A 27,656-nucleotide genomic window follows, 5' to 3' on the forward strand; every position below is an offset into this window, starting at 1 on the left:
GAGATGCCACCGCACCGACCGGGCAGGCGGAGACGGGGATGGGGACAAGGGCTGGGAGGAACTGGGAGGATGGGGACAAGGGCTGGGGATGCAGGGCTGGCCCAGGGGACCGTGCAAGGCTCCCCAGGGCACTGCGAGCGCTCCCAGCCCAGCGAGGGGCCGAGCCGGGCCGGTCCGTGCCGGGGGAGGAGCGGGGCGGGCTCAGGTGTGCCCGGCCCTGCCCTCGGCCCGGGATGCGCTGAGCGGCCGGAGAGCGAAGGCAATGGAGCCGCTGGAGACGAACAGCAGCTGCAGCAACGGTGGGTGCAGCCCCGGGGCAGCGGGACTGGCCCGGCTCGGCCCCGCTCGGAGCGCCGGGACCGGGCCGGGACAGGACCGGGCTGGGTCCGGGGCTGGGTCCGGGTTCGGGGCAGCGCGGCCGCTCCGGCTCCGAGCCTGCCGCACCCTCGACCTCATCCCCTGGCTTTGGGGCTATCCTCTGTCACTCACTGCTCTGCTTTGGGTGGTTCTTTCCTCTCTTTCTTCTCTTTTTTTTTTTTTTTTTTTTTTTTTGAGGTCTGTATAGGAATGGGGAAACTCGAGCAGCCGGCACCACGCTCTGCCAGCTCGAGAGTGCACGGAAAAGGCAGGAGTTGGGGTTTTTTTTCCCTTAAGGATTACTTAATCCAGTCGGTAATCACCTCATCCCGCTGCCTTATGCTTGTACCTTGTGGAGATTTTCACCCAGCCGAGGAGGCAAGTTCCCCCCTTATTCCCCAGGAAATATTTCCACAATCAAAAATGTTTTTCCTAATAGGAAAAAAAAGTATTATTAGGGAACCCTTGGAAACTCATCTAGGAAGTCACTGCTATTTTTTCCTTTAGAAAAACGTTTATAGCCAGTTCAGATCCAAAACCTCAGCTGTGTGTGCTGGGGCCAGGGATTGCAGCTACTTAAGATCTAAGCCAGGCTCCTGGTTCAGAAAAAATGTGGGGCCCATGCCCAGGCTCCTGACACTACTGGGAGCAGTTTAGCCATTCCACACTCCTGCCTGCAGAGACACAAACACTTGCTTTATAATTCCTATGTGAGTTCAGGGGAAAAAAAAATGGAAGTCTTTTACTACAAAGAGACTTTTGTACTCCACCTGGCTGCTCTGTTCCTCATGGTCACAGTCACACCATCTTTACTACACTTGGAGTAAAGATTGCGATAGAAAGATGTGCTGGGTGTGGTAGGAGTGTCAGAGGAGGAAGAAACTCAGCAATTTCCCACCCCCACACACCAACACACCTTGGCCAGAGCCACAGGGCTGCAGTGCTTTTGGTGTTAACAGCAGAACACTGCCTGCTCTCAGTCCCTCCACACTGGCAGGACTGGGTTTGCTTTAGGAGCTCTCAGGGAACCTGCAAATAGGTAGAATAAAACCATTGAACAGTAGAGGAAATGAATTGTCCAAGATGAATCTGATGTTGTCATATGACACAGCTCAGCACACAGAGTAGGAACAGATGCCCAGTTACAGTGTTGGCATCACTCCACATTAAACCCAAAGTTACAACTGCAGATGAGCTGGTAGGTGTGAGGATTAGTTGGCTGGAAAGCACCAAAGCCTTTGGATCAGCAAGGTTAAGTGTTGATAAGGCCTAGTTTAACTCCATAACATTGGAATTATGGTGGAGAGACTCTGGCTTATATATTTGGAAATTCAAATTATTTTTAGAGGTCCTTGTAGACTCATTCACTGTCAAAGAGATGCTTGAACTGCAGGCCATAAATCTGTCAGACAACACCCTGCTGTTTTATTTCCACGTGTGAGTAAAGAGGTGTCCTGAGCTCTGGGTGTTGTTAGGGTGACAGCATGGGTGGCTGTGCAGGGGGACACCTGGATGAGCCTAGGGCAGGAGGGACACTGTTGATAGTCATTAATTTGTCAGTAATTTGCTTTTCTATCTCCAAGGGTCTCTGATCACCCTTTCGTGCCTTTCCCACCGGGTCGTGTGCCAAGTGATCAGCAGTGCTGTCCCAGCTGACTCAATCCTGGACAATGGGACTTCAGACAGCTCCTGGATAACTCGGCTGGAAAACAACTATGGATTCTACATTGGCCTGGGCTTGGCTGTCTTCTCCAGCTTCCTCATCGGCAGCAGCGTCATCCTCAAGAAAAAGGGACTGCTAAGGCTGGTGGAGAAGGGAGGCACCAGGGCAGGTAAGGCTTTCATGGGGGCAGGAGGGGGAAGGACCACTTGTTCCTAGGAATACACACACAGTCCAAATTTCAGCACTGAGGCAAGGGGACACCTCTGGGTACAGTCAGTCTTCCATCAGCAATGTAAATAGGAGCTTTTGTGGATGCATCTTTGTGTGTGAGAGCCAGACAGCAGTGCTATGTGGGAGCTGAGGAGCTAATTTACAGGCCTGGCATTGAAAGGGGTTAATTTACAGTCTCTGTATTGGAAAGGAGCTAATTTACAGAGCCCTGCACTGGAGGAGCTCAGCTAAAAGCAGTGTTCTCCTGCCTGGCACCACAAATAGCAAGGGAGGGTCCTGTGAGATCAGAGGTGTCCCCACAGCAGAGCAGTGCGCGCCCATGGCTCAGGCCGGGAGCAAGCAGAGTGCTCAAGGCTCTTTGAAAAGGGTCCCTTTGCACAAAGCTGCAGCTCACAGCCCTGCCCCAGCCCAGAGCAGAGCAGCCCAGAGCAGAGCAGCACAGCCCTGACCCCACTCCTGCTCTCAGTGAAGCACCAGGCAGCTTTGGCACCAGGTCACCGAGATGAGGAGCTCCAGGTGCTTGGATTGCAAGAGAGTGTGAATGCAGGACAGACAGGCTCTGTGGGAGCTCTGTGGTTGCAGAAGGGATCCTTTGGAGCTCTGTTGCACAACAACCTGCAGATAACTTTCCTCTAGCACCAGGCTCTCAGGGCGAGGCGTGTGTTTATGTGTACACACGTATATATATGGATGGGCAGTGGTGGAGCAGCACTGCCTAGAGCAGAATTGCACTGTGGAATTGGACACATCCCATCAGCATTGCAAACATGCTCCAGCAGCAGGGTAAGTCCTACCTGGCAGCTGACCTACTTGCATAACTGCAAAACAGAGCAATGGTAATTAAAATACTGCTGCTTCCCAGTTCTGGCCTAGGAAACAGTTCTTAAATAATCTTTCAGATTAAATAAATATCACCATCCCCATTGTACTTTGTGCCCATATGGGGACACAGAGGCATGGAATGATGAAGTGACCGTCCAGAGACAGCCAGCAAAGCTGCCAACAGCAGCTGAGCCACCAGGCAGTCTCAGGTCCATCTCCATCCTCTGTCACTGGGCTGAACACAGATGGGTTTGCTTTTTGACATTATACTTGCACAATGAAATATCAGTCTGCTTCAACTGTAGATGTCTCTCTCCTCCTTCCCTCCATGAGCTCTTCCCACAGCAGAGCCAAGTGAGTAAAACAAAAGCAAACTCCTCCCTGTTTTTTAGAATGTTTAACATTCTGAAAGGAATTAGAGATTAATGACAGAAAATTGCAGCTGACAGAAAGAGTTCTTGGGAAAAACCCTGATCAAGCAAAAAGACCCTAAAACAAATAAACCAGCAATTTCTGAGGAATACCAGAGCATAACATTTGAACTTCAGCATTTATGGAGTGGTTGAGGAACCAGAAGAGGCTGAACTCTAGCAAAAGATTTTTCCCTGTGTCCTGAAATCTTCCTGTTCAACTCTTCACTGCCCCTTGTCCCATCTTGCCCTGTAATCTCTCAGTCCCAGGGTGTCACCCCTGCCATGTGAGCACATCACTTTTCTCCAAGGCAGGTTAAACCCTGCTGGTACTGACAGCTCCAGTTGGGTCAGATTTATCAAAAACATGGGCTCTCCCTGACCCAGCAAAATCAGGGGTCACCATGTCAGCAGGCTCAAACTCCTTATGTCCAACAGCCTGTGGGTTAGGACCAGAATTGGATTAGCTCCAATTAGCTCCAGTCTATTCTTCCCTGTTCTTTGTCACACTCTTCCCCTTGCAATTTATCCCTCTCCAAAGGGACATTCTCATCTCTTGCTCTGAAGAATGTGGCTGTTAACTCCTGCATGTGCTTTTCTTCCCCAGGAGATGGAGGCCATGGCTACCTAAAGGACTGGCTCTGGTGGGCTGGCTTGTTAACCAGTAAGTAGGAGCTGTTTCCCTGGGTTTGCAGCTTTTCCAGGGTCTGTCCCTGTGAAGGAGGTGTGGAACAAACTGAGCATGGTGCTTAAAGCCTGTTTTCAGCCGAGTTCCCCCATCCTCAGCAGAGGTTCCTCAGGGAGAGGAGAGGCAGTGATCCCTGCAGGATCTCCCTCTCCATCCTCCTGCAGGACTGGCAGGACCTGCTAGCTCAGTTTTACCTGATCAAAAGCATGAAAAGCCAAGTTTTAATAGGGCAGCTGGCAGGTCTGCCTGTGTACCAGGCACAGGGCAAACAGCCTCCCCTGAGTGCCTGGGGGAGCAGGGCACTGCAGTTTCCTGCTGCAGCGCAGGGAGATAACAAAGGAGTGTTGTTAGTAGCACCTCCTTCCTTGAAAAAGCTTGTTTTCCCTTAAAATCTTTATTTCCTGCTTGTATCTCCTAAAATTGGACTCAAAGCTGCACAGTATCTCCTAAAATGGGACTCGAAGCTGCACAGAGAGAAGCAGATTTTAGAAGAGGCCGTTTCAGAGCCCTCTTTTCTGCCTCTCACCCTGGCAGCTGCAGCTCAAGGTGTCCCCACCTGGCTCTGCCCTCAGGGCTCAGGGACAGGGACAGCCCAGCCAGAGGGGCACCACAGCCCCAGGACAGGGTGTGGAGCTGTCCTAAGCCACCCCTGCCTCGTTACCCCCACACAGCCTGGCTGGCCTGGGGGCTCCTGAGCCCCGACCTGGCCAAGCCCTGGCACCCCCAGCCCTTCCCATGGAGGGGTTCCCTTCTCCAGGGGTCCTCTTTTAATTTGAAATAGATTTTCACCCACTGTCTGCCCCTGTTTAGCAGCAGGATGAAACCCCCAGCATAAAACCCACTCTCCAAGTGGCATCTTGCTGGTTTGCAAGCCCCCAAGGGGAAATGCAGAAAGTGCTCTGTAACTCACTGGTATTTATTTTTCTTGTGTTTGTTTAGTGGGTGGAGGGGAAGCTGCCAACTTTGCTGCCTATGCCTTTGCTCCTGCAACTATTGTCACACCTCTGGGGGCTCTGAGCGTGCTCATAAGGTGATTTTTGTGTCTGTAAATTGAAATTTGCCTTTTTTTTTTTTTCTTGTTTGCCTGTTTGACTTGTAAAAATAGACTTGAAGGGATACTAATATGATTTATTCTGCCCAAAGTAAAAAAAGTCTTAGTATTTTCTAAAAAACATTTTAACAGTTGTCCTTTTTGAGGGATCACTTGGGAGCCATTGAATTAAGCAGCTTGCCCTTCTGGAAATGCTGGGTGTGTAGAGCAGCTACATGCACTGCAGGTTAAATTATTGCAAATATCTGCATTACTTCATTCCTTATTCCAGCTCTTTAACCACTCAGGACTGGCGGGGTTTTAATGTTTGTTTGTTTTGTTTTGTTTTGTTTTTGCAATCAAGAGTACTAAAAATTTAAAGGGGTCAAAAATACCAGGCTTGTTTTCAAACTGCCTTTCACCTGCCTTTTATTTTATAATCTCTTAGAGTCCTCTCATGTTGCAGGGCTTTATATTTCTGGCTGTTCCCAAAAGGGCTGAAATCCTATTTCATTTCTTTACTTTTAAATAGGAGATTCCTACCAAAATACAATAAACTACTTAAGGGTTTATAGAAAGACTGTATTGTGAAATGCATAAGCAAACTGAGAGTTAGGACTGCTCTGGTGTCTTGCCCCAGATTTTTTTGGGCAACAACTAGATATTTTTGTAGATGAATCTGTAGCCCCAAAACTTTTGGAGTTTCTGTTTCTCTTTCTAATAGTTCTGATGATTTAGTTAAAATTAACATAGCTTGTTTGTTGTTAGGTTCAGGTTTTTTCTCTCTTACACTGGCCCTTAAAGTAATTTTCTTGAGCACTAAAAGCTTCATAATGCTCAGCAGCTCCTGAATAATTCTGCCAACCCTGAAAAAATATTTCTGAGGACGTGCTAAAACATTCAGTATTTTTGCACCTTGCTGACACAAGAGCTGTGATCTACAGGTCACATCTGCACTCCTGCAGGTTCAGCTGTGATTGTGTATTAACCCACTGGAACCCAACTAATTTACACCAAAATTGTGTCCTTGTATCACATGGAAGCATTCTTAACTTTCCTAGAGTTGCTGCTCCTTCTTTGAAGGAGTGCAGAGCACCGGCTGATGTTTTTCTGTCTGGATGATGTTTTTCTGTCCGGATGATGTGTTTCTGTCCGGCTGATGTGTTTCTGTCCCATGCAGTGCCATTCTGTCCTCATATTTGCTTGGAGAACGGCTCAACCTGCTGGGAAAGCTGGGCTGCCTGCTGAGCCTGGTGGGCAGCACTGTGATGGTCATACATGCCCCAGAGGATGAGGAGGTCACCACTCTGGAGGAAATGACTTCCAAGCTGAAGGAGCCGGGTACGCAGCCAGCCGTGCTTTCCCTCTTGGGGCCAGGCACTGCAAAGCTCTCCCCATGCCCACTGCTGGAGTTTTGAGTTCTTCTCTCCCTCCTGCAGGTTTCCTGGCTTATGCTGCAATCCTCCTGGCTCTCTGCTTCCTCCTGATCTTCTGCCTCGCCCCCCGTTATGGCCAGAGCAACATCCTCATCTACCTCGCCATCTGCTCCGTTATTGGTGCCTTCTCCGTGTCCTCCGTCAAGGGCTTGGGAATTGCCATCAAGGGCTTCTTTGCTGGCCAGCCTGTGCTGCAGAACCCACTGACCTGGATCCTGGTCATCACTCTGGTGGCATCCATCACCACGCAGATCAACTACCTCAACAAGTCTCTGGACATTTTCAACACCTCTTTGGTGTTCCCCATCTACTACGTGCTGTTCACCACCATCGTCATCACCACTTCCATCATCCTCTTTAAGGAGTGGGTCACCATGACTGTGGTTGACATCATTGGGACAGTCTGTGGCTTCCTCACCATCATTCTGGGGGTGTTTTTACTCCATGCTTTCAAAGACATGGATGTCAGTTTTGGGAATTTACCCCAAGTCCTTCAGAACGAACAGCCAGCACCGGTCACCAGAGATGACAAGAACATCCTGATAGAGGTGGACAACTCCAGCATTGCTCCAGAGGACAAACCCAAAGTATTCATGCTCTACACTTAGGGGGTTACATGCAGGGGACTGGAGGTTGGGTGGGTGATCTCAATATTCCAGGTGCCAGGGAAAAATTTCAAAAAGGAAAAGCAGAAAATAAAGCAAACAGTGTCTTTTCCAAAGTCAAATCTTTCTCCAGGCTTTTGAACAGGATGTCTGTCATGATGTGGCAGCAAGGGGTGTGTTTAATCCTCTCTGGGCCCTAATACATGCAGCCACTGGAAACAAAAATCCTCTAGAAATATGATAGTGCTGTAACAAAGCTCCTCTCTGAGGCCCCTTCCCTCTCTTATTCTTGGCAGGGCTGATGTTTACCCTTCACTCCTTCCCCCGGGTGGCCATTGATGTCTTTGTTTCCAGGCCTTGATGGATCATTGATTAGTGCTTTTTGTCTTTTTTTTGTTTCCTTTCTAGACACTTGCATGAACTCTAAAATAGACGCCGGCGTCTGGAGAGGAGGTGAGAGACAAGGACTGATCAGTGCTACTCAGACTCTGCTCATCCATGTTTAATCACTTGCTCTGCAAATAAGGGGACAAGAATATTGGTGAATATGGGCAAAACATGGTGAATTTTGCAAAAGCTGCTCACTCAGGCTCAGGGCAGGACTCAAGCCATGACGTGTTTTCACAGAGAGATCTTTTTCAGCTTTTGGTTTTTTGCGAGGTGCAGGAGTTTCCCTGAAGCAGTGTTAATTATTTTTATGGGAGTCTTGTTTGAGTTTTTTGGGGTTTTTTTGCCAGAGCAGCTCTGGTGCCCAGGCCTTGGTGAAGTTGCTGGGACTGACCCAGACCCCAGCTGAAGAAGGGCAATCCCTGCTCAGGCTGGGGAGCTCTGGCAGAGTAAACCCCATGTCAAGAGAAACTCTACCACTGACTCCAAGACTTCTTGTGACAATTTTTTTCAGTCTGAAAGACCAAGTGGCTGTAAATATAAAGTATTTTTTTTCCTCAGGAAATATCTTGAGCTTGGAAAACCCCCCAAATTCTTTGAGCCCCATAAAGTGTTCTGCTGTCCTCTGAGATGCTCACCAAATTATACCTGGGTGTGAGCATCATTGAGTAAATATATTGTGGGGCTTTGGGAGAGAGGACAATGCAATCTCCTATTTTAATAACATTTCAGTGCTATCTTTTTGGAATGTGGAAAGGGAAATAAAGGGTTTTTTCGAAATAAAAAAAAAGTTGCAGGTGGATCTGAAATTTTTTCATTACTTCATCTTACAAGTATAGCCCTAAAGGATAAAGAGGCTGAGGGACAGCTGAGAACAACAGAAAGAGCATCTGGAGCAGAGTAAAACTGCAGCGACCTCCTTTGGTGGCAGAAAATAATCCAAGTCACTCACTCCAGCTTTGGTTTTGGCATCCTAATCAGTGTGATGCTTGGTGCATTTTATTTTAGAAAATGGCTGTAAATGGGACTCATCTTTCTTCACTCCAGAAATGCATTTCATAAAAGCAATCCTGCCATCCCTGGAGAAATGCCATGTAGAAAATGAAGATTTGAACTGAAGCAATGAAATAATAGACAGTGAAAGAGTATTTGTTAATGACAACAAACAAATTTTATTAAAACTAGGCAAAAGGCACAATGAATTGCATTCTTCAAGTATTTGCATAGATGCATAGAGAGCATTGTTGTAAACCATTAACATGTGGACATAGGAGAAAGTGAGATGCATTTGTTATAAGTTCTCCCAAGTAATATTATCTTTCAAAAAATCAGGTTTTACCATCTTTAACTCCTCCTGCAGTTCCCCTGGTCTCAATCACTTAACTTGCATACATGAAAATTTAAAAGGACTTACCTAAAACTACCTTTTGGAGATGTTTGTGATATTCCAGCAATAAATTTTTCTATTAGAGTTTGGGCAAGTCCAGTTGTTCTCTGAGCATTGTGTGTCCAAGGGCATTTTTTGAAACCTTGAACCCATGCTCACATGAAATTCAGTGAAAATAATTTTAGTGATTTTTAGTGGCCATTTGCTGAAGATCAGGAGCAGAAGTGCTGCTGCCCTCAGTGAGGGCTCAGCTATGAGATCAAGTTCTTGTGGTTGAATCAACAATTACAGTGTTTGTACAGTCCTGCTGCACTGTGAGCAGCCAAACCTGCCATTACATACCAAGAAACAAGTTTGGGGGTTGTTTGAATACACATTTTTGAATGTAATATACCCCAGCTATTGAAAAAGACAAAGATTAGAGAGCTATTGTCTTTTACTTGCCCTGCCTTATTTCAGAAGGAAGTTTTTTAGATTGGTTTGTTTTCCAGGCACATAGAAGGTAAGAAAAAGTCTAAAATTGGTAAGATAAGGAATAATCTGTGAGAATTTCAAGACACACCATGTGAACTGTTTCCTTGTGGAGAAAGAGGTAGTAAAGTTGTGAAAACTAATGTGACTTAAGTCATCCTACAGATACTTATAACTACTACTACATATAACTACAAATTTAATGAGTTCTTGGGGTTTATCTGGGATTTCTTTAATGAGTAGATCTTAGGGAAAGAGAACCAGCAAACAAGACTCGTTTTCTTTATGCCAATAATACAGTTTCTCACATGTGGAGCAGCAGTCATGCTCTTTGAGGATTTGTCCATATAAATCAGACACAAGAGGACTGTGGTAACTGCAGCTCCAGATCTCCCTGTGTTCTCCTAGGAAATAATTTCAAGGAAAAAAAAAATCTGGCATAACAGAAGGTCTTATTTTAAAATCCTGAGGAAAAAAAAAATTCCAAAAAACACATACAAAAGCCAAACTATTATGAGAAGAAAAAACTAAATTCATAAGGGAGGGTCCTCAGGGTCAGAACCATCAGCTGCTTAAAGTGCACACAGACAGCTCTCTCCATCCATGGCCTGCAGAAAAAGCCTGGAGTAAGAGAGCTGCCCTACAAAAGCACCATGTGTTGTGTTAATAGTTCAGCTGTCTCACCACCTGGGCATTTCCAGGCAGGTTTATCAGTGGTCTGGGGAGCAGACAGCCCATGCTGAGTTACACACATCTCCTGCTGCCGGTACCGCGCGCCGCAGAGGGGCCTCAGCACTGCCTTCTGCTGAGCCTCCTGCTGGCCTTCTGCTCTGCATCTGGGCCAGAGCTGCCCTCTCGTACCTTCAGGGTGTCCTAATGACCTGGACTGGAGCTCATGGGCCGTGCTGGGGCTGCTTTTGGGATTTACAGCACCAAGGCAAGACAAGAGAATGGTTGCAATGTTCCTGCTGAAGAGGGTTACATGGGGAAAATAACAAAATAAAAAATAATCCCCTCTGCTAAAGCTGACCACAATCCACAGTGGCCCCACAAATTGTAGTTCCATGGTTGGCTCCCCGTTGGGGCCCCACTTGCCACCCCCTGTAAACAGAGAATAAACTGAAGAATGTTATCACCAGCTGCTCTCCCCAGAGGCAGTGGGTTCTGTATAGCACCAATATGCTGCTGCAGCTGCCTGGGGGGGCTGAGGAAGCCAACAGGGCTCACATGAAAGCCCATCAAGGCCAGCACCTGCACTCACAGCTTGTTCTCCCTGGTAATACTTAAATAACTGATTAAAAACACGTGGAAACCCCCATCACCCCCATCCCTGCAGTGGATATTGCACAACAATATTTAAATACCGTACAAACGAGTCATCCCTACGTGGAAAAGGCAGAGAGGGCCCAGCTGAGCCTGGCGTGTACCTGGGGCACCCCTGCCATGCCTGGTGAGTCACAGAGGGAGCAGGGCTGGGGCAGGAGGAGGGGAACTGAGGCACTGTCCTTGGCAGTGAAGGTGTGAGAGTGGTTTTGGTGATGAAGGCCAGGAACAGGCTGCCTCAGGAATGCCCACGGGAGCCTGGCTGTCCCACGTGCAAGCTGTTCACTGCTCCAGCTCTCCAGGCACCAACACCCTGGGTGAGATGGAAAAAGGGGGAAAGAAGAGGAGTGAGCACTGATGGGAGAACAAGCACCATCCTTGCCCTCTCCTGGAGCTGATGTTAGTCTGTCTGCACAGCCTGTCTGCATCCACAGCCCAGTGCATCACATGGGAACTCTCCCACAAGCAGGTTCCTGCAGTTTTCTCCATTTCCCACAGCTGGCTTCCAGTATATTGCAGGCTGGAGACACATAACTGTGCTGTGTGGAGATGTTTTGTGTTTGCAGAGCACTGAGCTCAGTGCCTAGAAGTCCCTTATTAAGTCCTGTATTCAGGATATTTTTGTGCAACACTCCCTGCAGAGAATGCATCTCCTTAGCCACAGCTAGGGAGGCTGGAAAGAATTTTTGTTTTTTACTGGAATCTTCAAGTCTTGGGTGAATCTTCATGTTTTGCTGCTCTTCACTAACACTTCTGAGTCCCACAGCCCTTGACCCCATTGCTCTGCCCCACTCACACAAATGCCTTGCCTGAGGAAGTGTTCAGGGCTGTGGAGGACTAAATTCAATGTTTTGCTCAACTTCTTAAATTCTTAATATGAAACAGGTAAAAAGAGAGACCCCTGCAATAAAGGTGACCAAGCCACAGCCTCTCTGCATCCACCCCCCTGTGCTGTGCACTAGGGTGTTCTGCAGGCTGATATTCCCTTCAGAGTGTTTTTATTCCCCAGGGGTGAATTCCAGGTGGTGCTTCCCACCACCCCTCCCAGTGCCTACCTCTGCCACAGGCTGGAGGTGCCCAGGGGCTCTGCTGTGCCCAGGGGGCAGTGGGACAGCAGGGCTGCTCCCCTGCCAGCCTCTGGACCTGGATGGGATGGGATTCGCTGGCAGAGCTCTCTGGGGTGGCCGGGGCCTTGAAATATCCTGCAGAGGAAAAAAATAGTTTTGAATTTAAACCTTAAGTTTTGGAAGTAATAGGTAACCTGTGTTCCAGAGCCTTTTTAATTAGTCACTTTAACTGATGCACTTCATGGCTGGAAGCAAGTTCCACACACATACACTCAGTGTTTGTTTGCCTATACAATGCCTGTAAACACTATATATGTGCATGTTCTTGTGCCCATACAAACACACACAGACCCACAAGCAGTTATTATTTGTTTGTGCACACAGCTGTCCCTAATAGGATGCTCAGAGCATTATATTTTCCATTCATCTAATGAATTTCAGTGGAAAGCATGTCCCAGGGGGAGAAGTTACCCCCACAAGAGCCAATTGCCTGTTGTTGCTCAGGCTCTGTGCTAAGCTGCTGCCTTACAGGTGTTGATTTAACAAACACAGCTGCACTCATGACTTGGAGGGCACCCAAAACCTCTGCAGTCTCCTCAGACTATGCATAAAGGCAATGCTTGATGGCTTGGGGATCTATTGCTCTCCAAGGATCTTGCCCTGTGACTCCAGGAAGAACAAGGCAGACTAAATTCCACTGACTGCCAGGTCTGAAGAGCTCCTATAGGAATAGCAGGAGAGCAAATCTGGCAGATGCTGCAAACATCCAGGAAGGCCAATGCAAGAAGCAAAAAGTGACATTAATTATTTTCCCTTTGTCTTCCCCAACTCGTGGCTCTCCACTAACCCAGAAACAGCCAGGTTTGTTGTGGAAATCCTATGAAAAGTGTTCCACCTCATAAGGGTGACTGAGATAAAGAGACTGGATGTGTTGAGGAGGGAACACAAAGGAGATCATGGGGAACTTGTCAACAAGCAGCTGGGAAGGATACCTATTCCTTACTGACAGCACTCAGCTTCCTGCTTTTGTTTTAGTTTTCTTTCCTGCTGAAGTGCCGGCTGTTCACGGGAACAATGGACTAGAAACAAACCCATTCCCTAAGATTTTGCTCCACAGGGTTTGTTTTCCTCTATGTCCTTCAGAGAGAGACTGCATGGGAACCAGTCTCCCCCTACCTGCTGTAGCTGGCCCTTTGCTTCTTTGAGGGCCCCAATATAATAATATTATTTTGCAAAATGGGTTGAAGTCAGTCTGAGTGATTTACCATCTTTCCAATAAGAATGTGGGGTCCATAGTAAGTTTAGAACAGAGCTGCCAGCAAAAGAATAAATATTTCCTTTTAGCCTTCAAAATGACCTCGTGGACAGGAAGCTCACATAAGATGGGGTCAGGTTGGGTCAAGACTAACAGTTCCCCCAGGGTGAGAGGCCTCACCAGAACAAACCTGCCAGCAAACAGCACCTACAGGACAGCAGCACGAGTCCATACCTGAGAGGTTGGAGGTTTGGGAGCAGGGGGTGCTGGCCTGCTCGGGGGTGTCCTGTGGGGAATGTCCTTGGGAAGCTCCGGCCCCACGGGCTGCCCCCTGCTGCAGCTCTGGCTGCCAGGGAAGGGGGGTGGCTGCTGCCTGCTCATCTGGAGCCCTGGAGCTTGCTGAGAAGGAGGCTTGGGTGGGATTTCAGGGAAGCCAGTCACCTGTGCAGAAAAAACCACAAACCCTCATGTATTTCCACTTCATACCACCCTTTGTACTCGCTGCGACACTTCTGAGGATCTACATGAGGTCTCTGAGCCACAGAGTGGAAAATATTGCCTGCAACACCAGTACATGTGTGTGTGTGTGTGTGTGTAAAACCAGTATATGTGTGTGTGTAACACCAGTATGTGTGTGTGTGTAACCCCAGTATGTCTGTGTGTAACCCCAGTATGTGTGTGTGTACAACACCAGTATGTGTGTGTGTAACACCAGTGTGTGTGTAACACCAGTATGTGTGTGTGTGTAACCCCAGTATGGGTGTGTGTGTAACCCCAGTATGTGTGTGTGTAACCCCAGTATGTGTGTGTGTGCAACACCAGTATGTGTGTGTGTGTGTGTGTGTGTGTGTGTGTAACACCAGTGTGTGTGTGCAACACCAGCATGTGTTGTGTGTGTCTGGTAGGTGTTGGTTAGATGGACTGGGACAACCTGGGATCATGAGGCAGAAATGGAAATCAAGAGAACAGAGTAATCCAGGCATCAGTGTGACACTTGCAAATAAACCCAGGGTTTGCCAGTTTTTTCTCCACTTTTGAGATGGGGGATGTGACAACAAAGGATTCAGCAGGAGAGACAAGCAGCCACAGGAGCCTGGTCAAATCCCAGCTCCTGCCTTTGAGGAAATCTCCAGGAGCAGGTGCTACACTCAGCTACCACCGACTTTCAGCCAGGGGTGATGTCTGCCTCCTTTTCCCATCCTTTGATAAAACCACTCCCTAATTCCAGGGAAATCCCATCCCACACCTTGGGGCAGCTGCATCTCTGCCCTGCAGGTGGAAGGACCCTGCCCCTACCTTCCTCTGCTGCTGGGGGGTTCTCAGCTTGAAGGCAGGGTTTGCATGCCCAGTTCCAGAGGTGTCACTGACAATGAGAGAAAGAAAAAGAAGGGTGTTAATGTCTTGATATGTTTTCTCCTTTATTTTCCTGTATTTACTATTTTATCTTCACTGGAGTGAAAAAATGAGAAGCCAATAGTGACTACACCAACAAATCAATTTAGTGACATTCCTCACAGCATTTGCAATGTCTCTTCTGTCCTAGCAGGAGGGGGGACAAGGAGACAAGGCACAGCACTGACACCTTACCTGAACTGAGGTGTTTTCTTTAGAGAACAGATGGTAAATTTACTCCAGCATTTCAGGTAATAGAACAAAAAGATTCCTGTGAGGACGAGAATGGGAGCCAGGATTGCCAGAGCTATCACAACTGCTGAAGAACCTGAGGACAAGAAAATGGAGTTTGTTAAATGGAAAACTCTCTGCTCCCAACCAGCTCAAGTCCTTCTGAAGTGGCCCCACAGCAGAGCTGGTCCCTCTCACCTTCAGGCAGAGGGGGCCCACTGTCCAAGCTGCCTCCTGTCCCCTCCTTGTTGCAGAAGGGGGGGGCCCAGCCCTGGTCACAGTGGCAGTTCTTGTTGTTGTTGCACACCTGGAGTGGGAAGATTGAGAGATTCAAGTGGAAGCTACTAAGAAACCTGCAAGTGAAAACAAACTCAGGCCTTGCTGAACTAAACACTACAGGAGACACTCCAGTGGGAGCTGAGTGCCTGGAAACTCTTTTCTTCAGGGAGTGGAAGCAATTTGGGATAAACTGCCCTAAATGTTACTTTTTTCTATGTTTTTTCTTTAGTATGTCTAATACTTTTTATTCAATCTGAACTGGGTCCAGGATATTTTTCTTTAAGATTACTCCTTTTTTTTCATTTATTGCAATTCATATCCCTCCTTAAATCCTATGTCAAAGGGACTTTCATGAACCAGAAAATGCATCAAACAGGAAAGAAATATTCAAATTGATAGCTAAGAAGTCAAAGTCCAGAGCAAACCTAAGGAAGGTATCAGAACTGAGGTGAACAAGCAACCACAGAAGAATGGAAGCCCATCCTGCTTCAGCCTGGAATGGAGATGAAAAAGAAGACACTTACTCCATGTCCATGGCACTTCTTGCTACAGCTCTCAGAATCAAAGATGATGGACATGTTCTGGCAGCGCCCCTCAAAGCAAACCTGCACAGAAAGCATCCAAAAACTCAGTGTAAGCTCTCTGGGTTAGCTGCCACATCACTGCCTTGTGCTATCTTGTGACTTGGAAATACAACTAATTAACTCCCTGGGCAGAGTAACAGGAAATGAATTAACCTGGTACCCAAGCAAACTGTTAATCACTACCCCAAATCCCAGCCCTTGGGAATCAGAGAGAAGTGGGAGCTCAGCTGGCCACAGCCTGGCCATGCCCATGCGGCAAGTGCCTGAAGGGGCTCTCACAGGTCTTTGGTTCCAACTGTGTCTCATCCTTAAGCAAGACAACTTCAACCATTTAGCAAATCCCAGATTTAGCACTGGCCCTGAACTTCATCTGGCAGAGACATAAAGCCTTTGGTGTGTGTCCTTCTCCAAAACCTCTAAGGAATTATTTTTCCAACAAATACAGAAACCTCCTAGAAGATCATTAGACATAAAAGATTAATAGCTTGACAACCACAAAGCACATTCTGGGTGGAAAAGTGATACTCTGAGCCTCCCCCAAGCCACTCCAGGCAGAACTGTACCTACATGATGGCTCCCACACTTTGTTCCTGTCAACACCAGGCCAGGGTCCAGCATCTCCTTCTCCTCGCTGTCGGATCTGTACACGTGGGTGCCCCGGCAGCGCTGCCTGTTCACAGTGGTGTCTATGGCCACTGCATTGGGCTGCAGGGGTTTGAAAGCTGAGCTCTGGCACTGGATCTTCCCACATTTAGCATCTCTGATGTCAAAGGAAAGGATAAAGTGATTGTTCCTGGCTTGCTGAATGTTTGCGGACATGAGTCCAAATGTAAATTAAAGCAGCAGTGCTGAGTCACTGTTAAATGAGGGATTCAGCTGCACCCCAGAAAAGAGGGTTCAGAGCAAACACAGCATCCAGCCTAATCCCTGGAGGAAGTGTTTGCTCCAAGAGCTCTGTCGAGATTTCTTTTAGAGCCAGTGGAGAGAAATATCAGTGATGAGATCATGCACCTCCCCAAGAGTTATCTGATGGATACTGATGGTACCACCCCACAGTCCCCATGGGTGGGGGATGTCCCCATGGATGGCTCAACAAAATCAGAATTAAGACTAAAAAGTTTTGACTCACTTATAAAGCTACAATATATCTTATGGATTTAAAAAATCCCCCTCTTCTGTTGCTTTGGAAGAATACCAACTAGATGTTTGAAAATGGTGAGCTGAGAGCTTCAGCTGTAAAGGCTCCAAGTCCCACAAAGATGCAGCTGGTTTCCCAGAAGGCAGAGGGAGGGAGTGAACCAATGCATGGATCAGTTTTATCTCCTGGCCCATAATTTTGTAACACATAAAAACATCTTCTCCACTGAGCAACCCTGGGCTGCCCCTCTGCTTTGTACCTCATGTCACATTTCCTGTAATTCCCATAGATGTCCTTCCCACAGTTCCCGTAGATGTCTCCAGCAGCATTGACCTTCTCAAAGCAGGCATCAGGTGCTGGCTGTGCTCCTGCATGGGAGAGACTCAAGTGGCTGCTTCATCCCACCCCATGCCAACCACTCACTTGTCCTTTTTCTGGAATGGTTGGAGCAGGGGAAACTTTTTGCTGCCTCCTGCACATGAGTAAGGCAGGAGAAAAGGCTGCTCAGACTCTGCTGCTGACAGCAGGTATGGAAGGTGCTCCTGCCTTGCTCAGGGTGAGGAACAGCAGGGTGAGGAGCAGCAGGAGCAGAGCATTTGCTGGTTCAAAGGCCAGCAGGTTGTGACTTGCAGGTCCCAGACACCTTGGAAATACTTGGCAATGTGGTGCAGGCAGTGTCCTTACCAGGCCCCCAGAGCTGCACACACTGGTCCCTGTAGGTGAGGCACATGCCACTGTAGCAGTAAGCCTTTCCTCCATCACAGGCAGCCCCATCCATCTGGTAGGAGTTGGGGGGGCAGAACGGGGACTCGCCAGTGCAAAATTCTGGGAGGTCACAGAGTCCTGACCTCTTCCTGCAGGGAGTTCCTGGGGACATCAGCTAAAAAGAGACAGTGGGGAAAACCCAGAATTATTGCTTGGCTCCTCTGTGGTTTCATGTCTGTAGATAAGGCAGAACCCTCTGTGTGTCACTGTGTCCTCCTTGTCTGAGGGTTTTTGAGGTCAGCAGTGACTCGTGCCTCTGGGACTTCATTAGCTGGGGGAACTGTGTAGAATACAATTAGTGACAATTAATGACTGCATCCCTTCCCCAGGTAGCAATGAGATCATGCATGGAATGTAAGGCTGCCAGACCTCATGGGGACACTGATCCATCTCACTCTCCCCTAGGGTAGGATCCAATTTACCTGAACCATTTCTGACAGATGTTTGTGTAATCTGTTCTCAAAACCCTCCCTGGTTTGGAAAGTTTGTTTCTGACATTTCTGCTGGAGACATTTTCCTGATGCATAACTTATTGTCTCCCTTGCTTATGAGTTTACTCAGTTCATTCTGCTCTTGTCCACCACACATGTGGAGAACAAAGGGCATTCACAGTCACATCTGGGAGCTTGTTCCAAGTGAGTCCAGGTGGATTTCTGGAAATTGTTTTCCTCATTTTGCTCAGGATAGGTCAGTAAGAGCATGCAGTCAATGTGCAAACATAAAGATGAGCTTAAGAGAAATGTTTTCCCCATGTTTGTTTTTGAGTTAATTTGTTGTCAAATTTGAGATCTTTGGCTCCAAAACCACAAACACATTTTAACCAGTCATTCTAAGGAAAGATGAGATTTAAAATTATGCTCTTTGCCAGCAGTTTTTCAGCTAAAGGGATTCAGCTGCACCCCAGAAAAGAGGGTTCAGAGCAAACAAAGCATCCAGCCCAATCCCTGGAGGAAGGGTTGGCTCCAAGAGCTCTGTCTAGATTTCTTCTAGAGCCAATGGAGAGAAATATCAGCTCTGATTTATCCCTCAGTGTTCAAGAGAGGCAGTGTGACTTCACTCCAGCAGCACTCACAGCTCATCTTAAGACACCAGGGGAGTCAATTTAATCAGCCAGAAGAAAGAACCCCCCCTAGTTTGATTACACTCATGGCTGTTGCACCTGAAGACAAACCAAACCAGGTGAGGAGTTAAACTCCATATTTGGCTGTGTTTTCTCCCCTTCCCCCTCCAGTTTCCAGAATAACCCCTGTTATTCCCTTTCCTCTCAGGAAAACCCAGAGCCCCCACCTTGCACTGATGGCAGCAGCTGCCATGGGCACATTCAGCACCAGGCTTCAGGGAGCAGGTCCTGGGGTCACAGCAAGGGTTCCTGCAGTCCTGGAAGGCAGAGAAGTGCAGCAGAGTTCACAGGGCAGATCTGAGCAGGCACTGATGTGTTCTCACTCACAGTGGGTCACACACAAAGTAAAACCCTCCCTCCTTCCAGGGAATCTCAGGGCACCCAGCACGAGCTGAGTGCCAGCACTGCACCAGGCCCCTCTGATGGGATACAACTGCTTGTGCTCATCACATCTGGAGAGTCTGGGCTGCTGCTTCCAGCTCCCTGTTCTCTTTTGAGGCAAAGGATGGATTTGCAGAAATGAGATGCAGTGCTGAGAGAAGCCCCATCCTTAACAGGAGTGGAGCCATAGGTAAAGTGAATTTATACATGAAACTGCAACATCTGGAAGAATTTTTTCACTGCAAGGGTTGTTAAGCATTGGGAGGGGCTGCCCAGGGAGGTGGTGGAGTCACTGTCCCTTGTCCCTGGGGGTATTCAAGAAATGACTGGATGTGACACTCAGTCCTGTGGTTCCTTTGACAAGGTGGTGATGGGTCACAGGTTGGACTTGATGATCTTGGAAGTCTTTTCCAACCTAAATTAATCTGTGATTATGTGACCTAAGATCACTTTTTCATCTCCTTTTCAAATGAAGCTTTAATCACCTCTGTTCAGCCCTGGACCACACCATCCCTGAGTTCTGGGAGATTGTACCACACACTAAGTCAGATGTAATATTTTAGAACCTTGATTTACATTTATATACAGGGAAGATACTTATGTCTCCTGCACAAAAAAAAAAAAAGCTGATTACAGATCACAAAACTGTATTTTCAAAATACATAATTAAAAAAAATGTGTCCCACTAAACCCCAGATGGTTGGATCTGGATCTTACCTCCACCTCTCCACAGTCACACTCCTCTCCCTCTTCCAAGTAGCCATTCCCACATTTCCCTCCACCATACATTCTCTTGGTGTCTGGCATGTTGGAGAGACACATCCCTCCACCAGACTGCAGATACTTCTCCAGCTCTTGTCTGTTGCACTGGTTGAACACCTTGGGGAATGGGTGCCTGAACAGAGACAGGGTAGAAAAACATGAAGCCAGGTCTGGGCAATGGTTTAGAGAAGCAAAAAGGAGCACATGCAAATCCTGACAAGTGCCAAAGGACACAGGTCTCCCCCTGAAATTCCTGGAGTTGTGCAATAGCAGGTGGTGATTTCCTGTGCCTGCACTACACAACTGAGACTGCACTGCAAGATTTTTTAATAATATGATGGCCTTACAAAATAACTTTGTAGAACCAAAATGTGTTGAGTTATATTTGACTGTGATTGCTGACAAGCATGGCTGTCCTCTCCTCCTCAATACTGGAGCTGTGCTTTATTCCCAGCTGCTTGAACAAGCCTGAGAATTCAGCACTCAGCCTGTGAATAACTCCCTGTGAGCCTAACTGCTAAAAATAATATTTAATTTTTCCTATCTACCACCTCATTTTGAAGAATGTGAATATTGTTTGTGACAAAAATTATTAATTTCTGTTGCTACAATGCCTGTGCACTCCATGTGTGGCTGTGCATCTGTGTGGATGTTGTGTGCTCTGCTTGCATGCCACTGTGCTTTCACTTCTCACACAAATGGTTTTGGAGGAAATGATACACACAAAAGACGATGCCTATAAAAAAAAATCTGTTCAAACAGAGGAAGGCTTGAGTAAATGGTGAATATGGCTTTAAGTGTATGAGTTCATCTGGTATGTTTCGTGACTGAATTGTAGAAATTTTTATGTTTCCTCAACCAAAATCAAATTCTGAAAACCTATGGGCTTCCAGACCCACTCTTGCTTCCCCTTTCTCTCACTGACTTCTTTCCTGTTAAACACAGGCTCTCAGAAACCAAGGAGTATTCTTAAGAAAAGGGAACAGGAAAACTTTCCTTTTACCAACAGTTCAGAGCTCCACCTTCAAACGCTGCCATCACCTAAGGCCAGTCTCAGGCAGGAATCAGTTCCTTGGGTATCAGCAAAATGCTACTGCCCCATGCCCCAGGGTATGTCCAGCAAATTTTTATCTATAAACACTGACTCCAGCAGGCAGCAACAAACCCACTGTCACTCTACATCTCTGGCTCTTACTCCACCAAGGCTCTTGTAACAAAGCCCTTCCCATTCCTCCCTGAGCCCGTGGGGATGAACTCACCCAGTTGCAGAAGCCATGATGCAGCCCCCATCTGCTGCAGGGGTGGAACAGCAGCCAGCAGAATCATGATTCATGCCAAAATTGTGTCCCATCTCATGGGCAATGGTAGCAGCAACTCCAATGGCATTATCAGAGTGGTCCTGTGCAAGGTCAAAGAGGCACATCAGCATTTTACCTGTGCCTGTCCTGTGCACCTTTGGGTCGATGGGGTGAAGGGAATTTCTCATTTGTACATGTAGAAAATAAATACTGGAGGTATTCCTGCCTATAAGCAGGTGAGTGGAGAACTTGACAGGAAAGATTTTCTCCCTGGGCTTTAGGAGGCATCTCTCCTGTGTATTCACTGCTGGCAAGAAGCTTTATATTGGGGATTGGCAATTCCTTACCATGTTTACTCCTCCTGACTGGAAGTCAGAGCACATGGCCATCACGGGAGCCAAGCCCACTGTGGTACCTTTGAAGGGCACACCCCTAAAATCAACCAGAAAGAGCATGAAATGGCACTGAGGCACTCGAGGGGGCAGGCAGAGAAATGCACCCTGCAGCACACAGCTCCCTACACAGGGTCAGCGGACACATTGCCTTTATAGTGTCTTCCAGAGCAGGACATCATAGCAGAGCTACAAAGCCTTTAGGTCTGTTTATCTTGGACTGCTACTCTGCTTTGTGGGCCAGCCAGACAATCCCATTTTTTATAATGGTTTGGTTCCAAAAAGTGCTCCTGCTGAGCTTTGCAACAAGCACAGAAAAGACCAGCTCTGGATCCTTGTCTGAGTACTGTTTGTGGATAATTAATTTACCATAAGCCTGGTATTTGCCAGCCTGGGATTTGGGGATTGGAGGGAGTGGTAGGTAACACCTCTGAGGTGCAGCAATGGTCTGCTCCAGCCTCTGAGCTGGAATTCTGCACCACCCTGAAATCTTTGTGGCCCTGGAAATTGTGCTCAGGACATGACCAGATGGAGAGGAAATACAGTAATGTTAAAGGGAAAAAAATCCAACCAAAGAAAACAAGGCAAAAGGCATTTTATCTCTGCATTTCAACCCTACAGGTCCTCTGATTCATCCTGGTGGATGAATTTCCATGGAAGAGGTAGGACCATCTGAGAGCTGCTGCAAATTTTTCTTCCAATGCCATCTGCATTGCTGGCCCTGATGGATCAGTGGCCCATCAGTCACAGGCCACCATCAGCTGGCTCCCAGCACCAGGGCTCTGTGTGTCAGTGGGGTGGGTTACCAATTCATGCTTTCCACAAAGCCACTTTGAATCCTGGAAGGATATCATGGTACAAAAACTGATTTCCCACCCACCCGACCCACTTGTCAGAAACACTCACGTGATTAGTTGGGCATTATCATGTTTTCTGTGCAGCCTCTCTTTGCTGCTCCAGGCCAGAAAGGACTTGAGGGTGGAGTAGGGATTCTCTGTTACATCACATTTATCCCCATAATTCCAGATCTCCAGCCCCACCAAGGCAATCCGGATATTCAAGGCCCTGTAAAACTAAGATACAGAAAAGAAAAGAGATGATAAAATGAGGACCACAAAGGTATTTTACTGTGGTTTAAATCTCAAATATATACTGCTAATTGCTACTAGAGATTCACATATCCAGAGAAGATGCTCCCTCTGGAAATGCATTTCAGCTTAGTGCTGAGCTCTGCAGACAGAAATGTGCAACCACCTAAACTCAAAGTGAAACAGAGACATTGAGCTTTCATTTTTGAATGACTGGCAAAGACATAATCTGAAGAAACAAACACTGAAGACTGACATCATGTTTCATATTCCAATATGTCAAAATTCCTTCTCCTGTTTGCACTTCTGCCATGTCAAGTACAAACAGGAGAAGTATTCATGAGTAATGGGGTGAAGGGAGTGGTGGAAGGGGTTTAAGGGGAGCAGAAAGGAAGTAGATCTGAAAAATAAAGAAGTTTTACTTCAACAGCACTGCAGGGATGACTTCTGAAAGCCCCTTCCAGTTCTACTTCCCAGGTTTTCTACCATTTCAAGTGAATACCTCAGCCCCTTTTCAAAAAGCATTACTTAGGTAACAGTTTTTACAGAAATGCAGTAAAACACAAGGTGCTCATGCTGGCTCCAAGGAATGGAGATCCTCCCACCCTGTTTGGGATTTGCAACAACACAATTGTTTGGCAGACACTCTCCCCGAGTCACTGGGGAGAACTGCCAAAACATTATTCTCTCTCCCAAAAAGCCAGCCTTCCCCTGGCCAATTAATTCTCATATTTTATGATCTGGGCCTTGCTTTCCTCCTTTCACACACACACAGTCTCACCTTATCTACATAATTAGCAGCCTCCACTAATTTCTGCCTTGTTGCTTCGATGCTGAAGTGATGTTTCTGAAACTGAACAAAATGAACATGTCAGACAGCACAAAGGCAACCACAAAGAGCTGAAATGTGTTAAAATGAGCCACATTATTCTGGAAATGAGAAGGTAACTATGAAGTGAAGTCTCCCTGCACTGCACATCTGATTTTAAGCCCACCTGTACAAGTATATTCAGAATTTATCCCTGGCACACGATGGCAGTGATGCTACTCAAGTGGTGGCACAGTGAAGCAACCCGAACTTATCAGTGTCCCCAGAGCTGGGGGCTGACAAAGAGCTGGCAAATGTGCCAGGTGAAATATGTGATAACAGGACTTCATGTCTGAGGTCAAGGCTGCTGGACCTCTCATCACATCTCACTCATCCAACCAATTTGCCTGTTTAAACCACTTGGCAATGAATGGGGTAATTTTAGCAAACTGGCTCAAAGAGTTAAAGTGGCAAAATGTTCAGATTTTTGTTTAACAGAGGACAAAACCCAACTTTTCTTTTAGTGAGGGACTCAGCAAGGAAAGGGCATTTAAGAACAACACTGTGAGCCTCTGTCCCAGTTTCTCTGATCGAATGGTGAACAACATATGGCAGTTCCTGGGTATTATGTGTTTTCTCAGTTTCCCTGGTGTCCTGCTGCCTAACAGAGAAACCAAAATAGGTTCTGCCTCTTTAGCTTTGTTCAGAATAAATTATAGCCCAGAGCACTGTGTGGTTTTCCCTACTGGAGTTTCAAGTTGTAAATTATGGATGGGACCAGCCTGGCTCCCGTCTGTGCTGGAGATTAAACAATCAGTAAAACACTGTGTGGTTTGCACTGTCAGTGTGTCTGGCCTGTCCAGGCTGGGGATGGGGGAGGGATTGCTGACTCCACTCTACTTCTCCCAGACCTATTCTGTGATCTGGAGCCTTAAAAATGTCTATTTATGTATCTGCTAGCAGCTCAGAGCACAGCATCATCATGGTTATCTAGAGATTAAGTGTACTGCAGTTAGAAGCACATCACTCCTGGAAACCCCCAAATTTCCCTGTTCTGAAGGCAGACTCTCCCAGCCATAACTAGGACTGACCACTGCCACCCTGGGAGACCAGAACTGACCCTCAGCCCACATCCAAATCTGGATCTCTCCCTGGGCCAGTGGTGGCTGCCAGGACAAAAGTGACCAAGACACAGCTCTCCCTGTCCACTGAGAACCACTGGGATTGCAAGAGAAAACTTGCTGAGCCTCAGCATCCCTCCCTGCCCCAGGGGATGCTGCAGGTGGGATGCTCTGTGCCCAGTGCTCCTTGGATAGAATAAATCCCATTTCTTACCTCTGCATAATCAGCCACCAGCAGGAGCTCCACATACTTTGTAGCCTGCAGAGTGTCCCGTTTCACCTGCAGCAGCAGCAACACTCGGTTATTGGGTTACTCCCCCAGTATTCCCCAAGAATCTCTTCACAAAATATATGTAGAGGTCATTTTTCCCAGTTTGTTTCTCACTGACTGTTCAGCCCACCCCATGCACAGGGTGATTGATGTGATTGTGATTGATTTAGGGCAACCAAGGTCAGTGCAGCTACAGCAGGTGCCCACAAGCCTGTCCTCAGCCCAGCTTTTGTTCCTCCATGGGATGTAGGAACAGCTACAGCCCACCACAGTCCCCAACACTCATTGACTTCCCTGCTGGAGCCACCATTTCACAACCAGCTTGCTAAAAACCCTCTTAAATGCTCTCCATTTCACTTTCTCAGCTATGCTCCTAGGGGACAGCAGGGCTGGGAACAGGTGGGATATTTGGAGCATCGTGTATGGACTCAGACTGAGCCCTGCTCACCCTCTGGCCTGGTGATTTCATCCCAGTTGTGAAGCTCCTGAGCCAATCTTCAGCTGCATCCACAGTGCCCTGGTAGCCACAAGCTCTTCCCTGCAACCTCAGGTTGTCCACCCTGTAAATCAAGTGCTGGTTTGGGCTGTCAGGAGCTGGCTCCAAGATATAGCTGGAATTGCTGCTCAGTATGATGAGTCCTCTGTTGAAAGGGGAAGCAATAAAAGGGAAAGTTGATTACTATGACAGCAACTGGGGACAAATCCTTCTGCTGCTGCTGAGCTCCCATCTGACTCTGGCAAGACACTTATCCTTACCAGGCCAGGCAGTTCATTAATTAAAAGGGTGGGAATATTTTGAGTTCAGAGGGGGAAATCCCTGACCTTCCATATATTAAAATCCATTCAGTGGGCCTCACACACTGAGAGGCTATTGGAGCATGTGCTGCAACCTGAGAAGTTTAACTTACAGCTTTTTCTTTAGGGGCAGTGGAAGCTTTTCTGCCAACAGAAGAAATTTGCCTTTAACAGACCAGACCTGAAAAATGTGAAGATTTGTTTGTCAACAGGAAAAGCAGAGTTCTCCCTGGGTCATGCACATACCCAGATGGTTCTAGATTTCTCAATGAGCCTCTTACAGCCAGGAGAGCTGGAAATGTTTGTGTGATGCCCTCTAGAAAATGTGTGGCCTGATGGGCACCACCCACACCATGCAGGCTCAGAGTGAGAACAGCCACATGTGCTCAGATCCTGTGCCTCCCCAGCAGTGAGAAAAAGATATCAAAGAGCTGCCAGCAGACACTGAGAGCTCAGGGGTGCAGGAAGCCTCTGTACAGGCACACTGAACATCCCTGTCCCTCTGGAAAGCAGAGCCTAGGAAAACACAGGCTGGCAGAAGCACGGCACACCTGCTTTTGCTTTTGGAGTGCTTATTGCAAGCTACAGGTGGCTGCACTGTCCTGGTTATCTCACCAGGCCCTTTGGCCTGTGCTACACTCACTGAGATGTCTCAGGTTTGCTTTGGCAGGGGCTGTTTCCTGGCTGGAGCCAGTCCCACCAGCACAGCTTCCAGCAGGGCTCCAGAGCAATGACCACTAATGTCAATAAAGCCCGTGTGATGTTTTGGAAACAAACTCTGAGCTGGTGTAAATGAATGCAGCTCCTTGGTCACAACAAACTCCTTCATTTACTCCTGGCTGAGGATACAGACTCCCTTTTCCAGCCAAAGGCTCCATTACTCCCAAAATAAAGGTTTCACACACACAGCCCTGGCACCACCTGGGGAGAAAGCAGAAAGCTCACAGCCCAGGAGGGAGCTCAGACTTGAAGACTTTGCCCCAAAACACACACAAAATTGCCAGCTGTGAGAGAGTGGGAGAAGGTTTCTGCCCAAGTGTAAAGCACTGGGCTGAGTCCTGTCCCTGCCTGTGACAGATGCCACCAGCAAGATTCTTCTGCTGCAGTGAACTCAAGTTAAACTCAGTCACTGCACCCCTCCACACTGGCAGCAACAGGAGGAAAGGTCCTGGAGCTCCTTAGGGGGCCACAGCTACTAATGACACCCCAAATTCTGCATTTTCCCTGATATGCCCCTTTATATAGACAGGCTGGGTGGCCTTTGAGAGCTCTCCATCCATTTAGAGAGAATCAGGCTGCTGGGAGAAGAGCTCGGTGGCAACACCTGAGCAGAGGCATTCCAGAGGCATTCCAGGGGACATTCCTGGGGGCATTCCAGAGGCATTCCCAGGGGTATTTCCAAGGGCCATTCCCAGAGGCATTCCCAGGGCCATTCCTGGGGGCATTGCCGAGGGCATTCCCGGGGGCATTAGCGGTGGCATTCCCGGGGCATTCCTGGGGGCATTCCAGAGGCATTCCCAGGGCCATTCCCAGGGCCATTCCTGGTGGCATTTCCAAGGGCATTCCCAGGGGCATTCCCAGGGGTATTTCCAAGGGCATTCCCGGGGGCATTCCCGGGGGGATTTCCAAAGGCCTTCCCAGAGGCATTCCCGGGGGCATTCCCGGGGGTATTTCCAAGGCCATTCCCGGGCCATTCCCGGATTCCAGCACGCCAGGCACTCACCGCAGCCCTCGGCAGGCGCTGAGGGTGACGCTGGAGCGCTCCCAGCCGCGCACGGTGCCGTGGTAGAAGCAGTGCTCCTGCAAGGCAGAGGAGGCAGGGTTGGGGCTGGTGGGATGGACACGGCACATGGGATAAATTGAGGCGTCGCCGAGTCCCGTGCGAGCGCTGCCGACCCTCCCCGGTCGCTGCGTTCCCTTTCCGCTGCCTTTGGCAGCTCATTATCAGCGCTAAATCTCCGTGACTCCGCTGCGAAATTTGGCCTTTGGGCTGCCAAGCGCCGCCTGGGCCAGGGCATCGAACAGCATCAAACAGCTCCTTGTTGCCAGCAAAAACGGAGAGCTCAGAATCCCCCAGGGGAGGACTGGCATGGCTGCAG

At 48.0% G+C, this 27,656-nt stretch overlaps 2 protein-coding genes across 2 annotated transcripts in view; one reads left to right on the plus strand and one right to left on the minus strand.

Annotated features, from left to right (window-relative positions):
* The first annotated feature begins 3 nt into the window (after window positions 1–3).
* NIPAL4 (NIPA like domain containing 4) lies at window positions 4–8,663 on the plus strand. The gene is made up of 7 exons (XM_071443794.1): window positions 4–502; window positions 1,941–2,189; window positions 4,091–4,147; window positions 5,111–5,201; window positions 6,382–6,542; window positions 6,641–7,224; window positions 7,651–8,663. The coding sequence occupies exons 1-7, from the start codon at window positions 4–6 to the stop codon at window positions 7,660–7,662; spliced, it is 1,653 nt and encodes a 550-aa protein (XP_071299895.1). The 3' UTR covers window positions 7,663–8,663.
* A 141-nt stretch (window positions 8,664–8,804) lies between these two features.
* ADAM19 (ADAM metallopeptidase domain 19) overlaps window positions 8,805–27,656 on the minus strand; it is a 32,653-nt gene continuing 13,801 nt past the window's right edge. Inside the window, exons 5-23 of the mRNA XM_071443450.1 lie at window positions 27,281–27,357; window positions 25,211–25,403; window positions 24,706–24,771; window positions 23,344–23,415; window positions 22,381–22,547; window positions 21,430–21,514; window positions 21,044–21,183; window positions 19,740–19,917; window positions 18,809–18,898; window positions 17,441–17,636; window positions 17,016–17,124; window positions 16,186–16,378; window positions 15,559–15,639; window positions 14,954–15,062; window positions 14,720–14,852; window positions 14,429–14,495; window positions 13,367–13,573; window positions 11,866–12,012; window positions 8,805–11,123 (exon numbers count right to left, since the gene is read on the minus strand). Of these exons, the coding sequence (XP_071299551.1) occupies window positions 11,049–11,123; window positions 11,866–12,012; window positions 13,367–13,573; window positions 14,429–14,495; window positions 14,720–14,852; window positions 14,954–15,062; window positions 15,559–15,639; window positions 16,186–16,378; window positions 17,016–17,124; window positions 17,441–17,636; window positions 18,809–18,898; window positions 19,740–19,917; window positions 21,044–21,183; window positions 21,430–21,514; window positions 22,381–22,547; window positions 23,344–23,415; window positions 24,706–24,771; window positions 25,211–25,403; window positions 27,281–27,357 (2,385 nt within the window). The 3' untranslated portion in view covers window positions 8,805–11,048. The remainder of the gene's footprint in view (window positions 11,124–11,865; window positions 12,013–13,366; window positions 13,574–14,428; window positions 14,496–14,719; window positions 14,853–14,953; window positions 15,063–15,558; window positions 15,640–16,185; window positions 16,379–17,015; window positions 17,125–17,440; window positions 17,637–18,808; window positions 18,899–19,739; window positions 19,918–21,043; window positions 21,184–21,429; window positions 21,515–22,380; window positions 22,548–23,343; window positions 23,416–24,705; window positions 24,772–25,210; window positions 25,404–27,280; window positions 27,358–27,656) is intronic.

Source organism: Agelaius tricolor, unplaced genomic scaffold (assembly GCF_023055355.1).
Source record: "Agelaius tricolor isolate 1412-34295 unplaced genomic scaffold, bAgeTri1.0.p SCAF_18, whole genome shotgun sequence".
In the NCBI taxonomy this organism is placed as follows: domain Eukaryota; kingdom Metazoa; phylum Chordata; class Aves; order Passeriformes; family Icteridae; genus Agelaius; species Agelaius tricolor.